General features: G+C 37.6%; 1 protein-coding gene across 12 annotated transcripts in view; it reads right to left on the bottom strand.

The window, feature by feature from the left end:
* Positions 1–3,371: 3,371 nt before the first annotated feature.
* Positions 3,372–8,114, bottom strand: part of cdk11b (cyclin dependent kinase 11B) — a 63,850-nt gene continuing 59,107 nt past the window's right edge. For all 12 annotated transcript variants that reach the window (XM_043676274.2, XM_087980228.1, XM_043676278.2 and 9 more), the window contains 4 exons: positions 6,558–6,674; positions 5,972–6,120; positions 4,868–5,057; positions 3,372–3,771 (listed from right to left, as the gene is read on the bottom strand). In XM_043676274.2, coding sequence (XP_043532209.2) covers positions 3,679–3,771; positions 4,868–5,057; positions 5,972–6,120; positions 6,558–6,674 — 549 coding nt within the window. In that variant the 3' untranslated portion in view covers positions 3,372–3,678. The remainder of the gene's footprint in view (positions 3,772–4,867; positions 5,058–5,971; positions 6,121–6,557; positions 6,675–8,114) is intronic.

The following is an 8,114-nucleotide window of genomic DNA, read 5'->3' as shown; positions in this document are numbered from 1 at the left end:
ACCCTTCACAAAACTGCATTGACTATCCCTAATCAGCCTGTACTGAGATGTTATCACACACCTCCAGAGCAGGGGTGTCTTGAACTCAGATCTCTTGGACATATCAGTGTACCACAAAGTCCTATAGAAATAGGGATGTTACTGATGATCTCACGTTTCAGCAGCCAGCCTGCCATGTCTGCGCTTGACTATATTATGAAACTTGCTGCAGCTGTATAAGATCTTGTTGTGGTTCTGTTCGCCGAGCTGGAAGTTTTTGTTGCAAACGTTTCGTCCCCTGGCTAGGCGACATCATCAGTGCTTGGGAGCCTCCTGCGAAGCGCTTCTTTGATGTTTCCTCCGGTGTTTATAGTGGTCTGTCCCTGCCGCTTCCGGTTGTCAGTTTCAGCTGTCCGCTGTAGTGGTTGGTATATTGGGTCCAGGTCGATGTGTTTGTTGATGGAGTTTGTGGATGAATGCCATGCCTCTAGACCATTCATCCACAAACTCCATCAACAAACACATCGACCTGGACCCAATATACCAACCACTACAGCGGACAGCTGAAACTGACAACCGGAAGCGGCAGGGACAGACCACTATAAACACCGGAGGAAACATCAAAGAAGCGCTTCGCAGGAGGCTCCCAAGCACTGATGATGTCGCCTAGCCAGGGGACGAAACGTTTGCAACAAAAACTTCCAGCTCGGCGAACAGAACCACAACAACGAGCACCCGAGCTACAAATCTTCGCACAAACTTTGTATAAGATCTCATTAACACCCCACGATATTTTCTGATTGTTGGACCAGGCTTGTGCTTTTCAATTCAAGTTTATTATGAGTCCTTGCAACCAAATTTTCTGAACCGCCTTTTAAAAGTAAACAGGCTTTGGGTGGTACAATTCTGGTTGAAATGCTTCCTTTTTTAATATATTGTTTTTAAAAGTCTAATTTAATTTGGAGGATGTTGTTTATGCCCAAGGTGTTTTTTTAAATTAATTTATCCCTGTCACTTCCAGAGAGCAGTCTAACATTTTTCAACAGAGTTGCACTTTACACACGAACAAGGAATCAAAGATAAATCCATTAAAACTTGAGAGTTTATTATCAAACTATTGGATATGCAGTCCAGAAAATTTGTAGAGGTTTCTTGGATTCACTAGTATTGTCCCATTTTCTACCATTAAGTAATATATGTAGGTTGACTGTTTGTTCAAGGGAGGAAAGATCAGCAAGAAATGCTGAAGGCAATAAACAGTTTCTGAAAGTTTACAATCTCAAATAATAATGAAGAACAAAATTGGAACCTCATGCTATATCAAATGATTGAAAACCAGCCCCGACTTGAGAAGTAATACAGTGGATTAAACTGTTTATATCCAACCATGATATTGCATGTTACAGATGTTTAACAAACCAGATTTTGTTTTTTATTTGTTCATCTCTGTGGTGTAAACAAATTCTAGCAAAGGAATCTAAATTTTATTTTGGGTGACCACTGGATCTGTTAGAAAATAGTACAACCTAATAGAGCCAGAGGGCTCTCGACTGTATCATGGCCAGTGACTTGGTAATTAGCTCTCACTGTACCCTTTTCTGGGATAGGACGGTTCATTTGCTACCATTTAGTTTAAAACTGAGTTCCAGACCTTGAAGCCTATACCTACAGAAGAATTTTTCAATTCTATGTCTACCCAGAGTAGACAAGTTCTTTGATTGGAACACTCCAAGTTCAGGATTCACTTCTGCAGACACATTTTGGGATTCCTTCTGATAAATCTACAGCTTTACTGTAATACAAAGACCAAAATTCAAAACACACTAGATATGCCATCATTGCCCCTAATTACATATAACATATAATACATTCTAAATATTACAGGCAGCTCTGAAGATGTCAACCTGAAAACTAACTTTCTCTCCTTAAATACCACCAAACCTGCTGAGTTTCTCCAGAATTTTGTTCCTGGCTATAACATCACTGTTAACGGTGTCATTTGCTCCTCTGAACACGACAATTTTAGCAACATATGCATCAATATTTCAATGCTTCTTCTGCATAATTATTAAATGGAAACATACTTGAGATATTCAATCTTGCTCCACCTTCCCATTGACTTGTGTTGAGATTTCTGAATTATTTCACATTTGACATTGTCTTTTTTAAACTCCATAAACAATACTCTGCACTGGGGTCATTTACAGAAATTATAAACACCCTTACACTGAATTCCACAATCAACTATTTGAGACGCAAACAGTGTGGAAAGTATTTATCTTTCAGCTGCATCAATCCAGGATAATATTCCTCATTTTAGATGATCCAAGTCCTTGGGGATCAGTCAGTGTATTATATCAACAATAACCACAAATCCATTGTTAGGCTCTGCAACCTCCTCACAGCAGGTCTGTCATTTCAGAATATATCTTATCATTCACTGCCTTAAACCCCATCCTCAAGTCCATTCCATTTTACCATACTTGATCAGACTCCAAGATCTGCAATTCAACAGTCCATCACTTTCAATCCAGTGGGACCCAGAGTTGACAACAAGGTTTGAAAAACACGTTTAGGGTCTCAAATTTCATTACTATTTGTAATAATTTGTCAAGTGTCTTGTTCACCTTCAATTTCCTAAATCTTGCTACTGAAAGTTTTAATCTGCTGCCTCCATTGGCATACTCCCCTTTCAGTGTCACACGATATTGAGTTATTTTTCAGTCACTGTTATTAGTTCAATGCCTCCATTCCCTGGCTAAAATTCTAACATTTTTCTTAATTCTGATATCCCATTATTACACTTTGCCCATTTTTCCAGTCTCCTGTTTTGTCCACCTCGTCCCATATACAGATAAATACTAATGAGTTTATATTCTCATTAGATTTTGTAAAGACAGGCAATTTTTGCATTTCAATACTATTTAAAACAAAAATGTGATTAAACAACTTTTCAATAGGTAACCACCCAAATAGAGACATTTCACCCAAATAAGGCCTGTCTTCTGACAGAACTGAACAAATACAAATTGTTTTTAAAAAAAAATTCTGCTACCTCCTTGGAGACCTGTCCGATTTATTAATGTATTTCCATGTCCCACCCTGCCCCTTTCAAGTTTATTAAAATGAAGAAAATGATTGCATGTATCATATTCAAAATATATTATCTCAGCTTATTCTTTGGTTCAAACTGGGTACAAACTGACCTTGAAAATCCAGAATCTCTAACTTGCACCTTTCTGAACAGCATTTAGCTGAGTCTCAATAACTACTCACATCACATTAATATACCACTAATGTTGAATGAGTTACTTCATTACTAATCCATAAAATAAGCTCCCTGCTCTGGAGCTGAAACCTATACGGAGCTCAGCTAATAACCTCAAGTAAAATGAACTTTTACTCATGTTTATTTTTAAGTTTACCAAAACTCTACATGTACACAAAATATTCCACTTTAACCAGTCAAGTTGAACAATTATTCTCCACATTGCAATTGACTTGATTAAATTATTTTAAATTTTACAAATTGATATTTAAAAGTTTAAAAAAAAGATGGAGCTCACTGACCTGTAATGCTGTACAAGAAATACAACACAACTTTCACTAGAGAGCAGAGTTTAAGATACCAAATGTGAAAGGCATCTTTGAGCTACTGAATTGTCTTTCACCCTGATCTTCAAATAAAAAGTCAGGGGATTAGAACTTGAGGCTGAAACCTGGTCCAGCAGCAGAGGCTCCCTGGTTGGTGGTTGTCAGATGGAAGCCTGTGTCTTTCAAATCATCATCGCCCTGCAAAAAAGAGAAAGTGTTTGCAAATAAAACAAAGTAAGTGCGTTTACAAAGTATCCGTTTCGTTTCTCTCCTTTATTATTTTCTCATGAGATCATGACTGCTAAGTAAGAATTCTTTCCTATAGCTGTTAAGCACTCAATACTGAGGCCAGGCCGGGTGGATGACAAATCCAATTTCAATCAACCTAATTCCTCAGGCAGACAAGTGGCTACATCCAACTGTGTTACACAGAATAAAGTTACCAGGTTTCAGAACAGGATGAATAACAAATATTATACTTTAATCTGTGACAATTTCCTGAAACATCCAATCTTGCTAATGTGAACAGTTACTGGAGTGGGGGTGTTTTAATCTGTACCAGACCATTTATAACATTCAGAAATTATTTTGCTATAGACAACATTTGAAATGAAAAATACATTTTCATGCTGAAGAGCTATTTCACACAGTTTTTTTTGACTGTGTCCACTTGAATAGTGGAGAAAATACCAAGCACTATAAGTATACGTACTTGTCCCAATTGGTGACAGCATGGGAGTGCTCTGAAGCAAAACATGTAAGTTTGAAAGAGAGAGATTGAGAATATAATGGAAAGGGAGTCAAAAGGGTTTTGAGCTCAGCACAAAAGAACAGACTGTTGAATCATCATTTTAAAACCTTTCCAAGCATTTATGATCAGGTTTAATTTCTCTAATAAGTTAACTCTGTGTTTGCGAAATGAAAGTCAGTAGACAATGTCAAATCCCACAGAACTCCACTAATCCCTTCTTGCGTTTCACCAGGATGCTGTTCACTCATCCATGACTAACTGTTCAACATACCACAGGTACAATTCTCATCCCAGTTTATAATTTGCAGAAAAATCTGAACGGATTGACCAAGGTCATAGCCTCCTCGTGTTTAACTCTGTTATTCAGTCTTCCTATATGGTTTTAGTTTAGATCTCCAACCACTTCTCATGGCTTCACTATTGGTTACCCTACTCCTTCGAATCCTCTCTCCAAACTAGACAGTGTGCTAGTTCTCAATATTTTAGCTGACACTTCCGTTCACTTTTCCTACTACCAGTGACGCAGAAATATAAACAACTTACCAGTTGACTATAACCAAGTCCACCCTCAGGGGGCCGAGGACTAGTGCCACGTTTAACTCGTTGCTGCTCACTCTTTGCAGGCCAGGTTGGGAACATGGCTGATTCTATAGGGAGCGGAGTCTCCCTGAAATACTCATGTTTTAATGCTTCTTCCGCTGTAATTCTTTTGGCAGGGCAATAGGTCAAGAACCTGTTTCAAAACGAAAGAGTTCTTGCTATTATGAAGATCTTGTAACAATATATTTCTTAGCTTTCAAGATATGTGCACTCATCAAAAAATTAAACTTAGGAATACTAGATGTCCTCATTTCAAAGCCACACAAATGTATTCAAATTGACGCAAAATATTGTTCATCTTCAAGTTGATTGAAATGAGGTAAACATTAAATAAGTTTTAATAAAAATGGTAAAATGTTCAAATGCAACAATTGCTTGCATTGTTTTAAAATTCATGTAAATAAACTTATTTAAGCAGAATTATGGAAAGAATTTAACATTTAGGGTATAATTTGTTTCCAGTTTACATCATTTGTCTTGCACTTTTCAACACAGCAAATAGGTCTTTTGTGGTACAGTGCTTGTGTCCCTACCGCTCAGCAGATTTCAACACCACACCTTAAGGAGGACATATTGGCTTTGAAGGGAATACAACATAGGTTTACAAGAATGATATCTGGGACTCCAGTTATGAGGAGGGATTACATAAATTCACCGGTTTTCTCTAGAATTCAGAAGATTATGGTGTGATCTGATCAAAATCTTCAAGACATTAACAGGAAACGTTTGGGTAAACAAATATAAACTTTTTCTATTGGTTTGGGATTCTAGAATTGGGGCAGAGTCTGAGAATTAACGCCACACTATCCAGAAGAGATGTTAGGAAGCACTTCTATTGAACAGGCTGGAAAAGGCTCAGAGCCTCTTTCCGATGTTTTTTCGGGGCAGAGCTGACAGCCTATCAGTAGTAGGCAGGAACATACGATCTTAATGATGGAGCAAGCTTTCAGGTCAAGGGATTAACTTTTGCTCTTAATTTATATATTCTGTAACTTGCAGTAAATTAAAACACACTGCTAAATTCACATAGGAGCCCCTAAAACTTACTTGTTCATGAGGTCAAAGCCTTGATCAGATAAAAGGGCCCCAAACCGTTTCCTCAGGTTGTTGAATGGATATTCAGTAAAGGTCATTTTCTTCACTGCAGGAAGTTCATTGTAACCAGGCCAGATCTTCTCACTTGGTGTACCCAGCTCCTGCAAGGAGAAAATCATTACACAGCTCAAACTGTAGCCTTCACTTTCAATTATTCTATCAATGCAGTGTAATTAATCAACCTAGCTTAGATTATCCAAAGATTTTCAAGCATTTTATCAGTCTATATACCATTCAGATTCTGGGATTAAGGAATTAGCTCCCAAGACAGGCAGAAGCTTCATCTTTAATATTATTAAAGCGATATGGACAGGATCTTTTCTGGTTAATAACAATTTGGGAACCCATCAAAAAAGGCAGGTTTAAAGTCAGTTCCACTGCAGCAGGAAATTAAAGTAATTAGTGCAAAAGAAAGTAAACAATACAGACATTACAGATAATCCCAATATCTGCAGTTCTTTTGGTTTTTAAACAATCCAGCCGTTAGCCTCATTTGTACAAAATCAAGACACATCCCTGTTTTAATATGCTTGTATACCTTAAAGATTTTGTTAATCTGATCAATTTCAGATTTTCCTGGAAACAAAGGTTTCTGAGTTAGGAATTCAGCAAAGATACAGCCCACTGACCACAAATCAATAGCAGTTGAGTATTCCTGCAAAACATAAAGATAGGATGTCAGTAGCAACATTTTCTCTCTCACACTTCCAAAAAGAAATCCTAGGTCGAGATCATTAGAGAGATAAGTTTTTAAATATCCACTTTCAGAATATTTAAGCAATATCAATTGTGTATGAATGCACTCATAGCCAAAAAAAAGCCCAATATTTGTTATGTCGAATTTCACAACTTAAAAACAAATGAATAAATCTCAACGGAGAGGCATACACTGTTCATAATAATGTGGATGCAAATGTAATTTTACACGAATACTGAAATGAGCCACCAGATAATGATAATCCAGCAATTCTGCATATCTATTGCAAAATTCTGTTATGAAGTTGTAGGTATGTACTGTACCTTTGAGAGTGTGCAAGCTGGCAAGGATTTAACAAGCACGGAGTATGCTGAACAATTTTAAAATGTGACATTTGGCTGTGAAACAAATAGCTGGAACTGAGTTTCTATGTTACACAATAAATTCAAGTTTGACCAATCAGTTTAAATTATGTCCCAAGACACCAAAACCCAATCAAATTTGAATTTGAATATTTTGACAACATCAAACCAAAGACACGATTTGATGTTTTGGGGTATAAAAATCCGGCATTTTGAACAGTTAGCCAGAATGGCAAAGAGCACCAACCGACTGCCGACAGAATCACTCTCCGAAAGGTACCCCTCATATGAAATCTGTGCAGAAGACTGAAGAAAAGATCCAAAAAAATCTACAGAGGAAGTTAATAAGGGGAGACATCGCTGACTGGTTTTGAAAGTTGTTTTTTTTGTGTAAAACTTAATCGGGGGTTTTATCAGATCAGTGTATTGTTGTAGAGTGGGAGGTAGATAAATCAATCAGACAAAGACTTACAGTGTAGGTAGTTGTTGTTTAAATGTTCTCTTTTTTCCTTGGAGTTAAAAAATAAATTGTTATATTTTTCTTTAAATAGTGGGATTTAGAGATTCTTTATCACTCACTTTTACAGGTTACGAGGCGAGTTGAGTTTTCCTGTGTCTGGTTAAAATTAGCATGAGGGTTCACCCCGTGTCATAACAATACTTTCCCCACATCACCTTACCTATTGAAATGAACTAGCCATATAGGGCAGTATGGTGACTCAGTGGTTAGCACTGCTGCCTCACAGCGTCAGGGACTCAGGTTCGATTCCCGCCTCAGATGACTGTGTGGAGTTTGTAAATTCTCCTAGTGTCTGCATGAGTTTCCTCCAGGTGCTCCAATTTCCTCCCACAATCCAAAGATGTGCAGGTCAGATGAAATGGTTGTGCTAAATTGCCCATATTGTATGTTTATCCCTGCTTTAGGGTAGGGGAATGGGTCTGCGTGGGTTACTCTTCAAAGGGTCAGTGTGGACTTGTTGAGCCAAATGGCCTGTTTCCATACTGTAGGGAATCTAATATGCTCCAGAATTCAGTT

Source organism: Chiloscyllium plagiosum, unplaced genomic scaffold, assembly GCF_037043375.1.
Source record: "Chiloscyllium plagiosum isolate Xiang-an unplaced genomic scaffold, Cpla_swu_hap1 HiC_scaffold_37, whole genome shotgun sequence".
NCBI lineage: Eukaryota > Metazoa > Chordata > Chondrichthyes > Orectolobiformes > Hemiscylliidae > Chiloscyllium > Chiloscyllium plagiosum.
The sequence above is the reverse complement of the archived record's forward strand: the minus strand, read 5'-3'. Positions and strand labels throughout refer to the sequence as shown.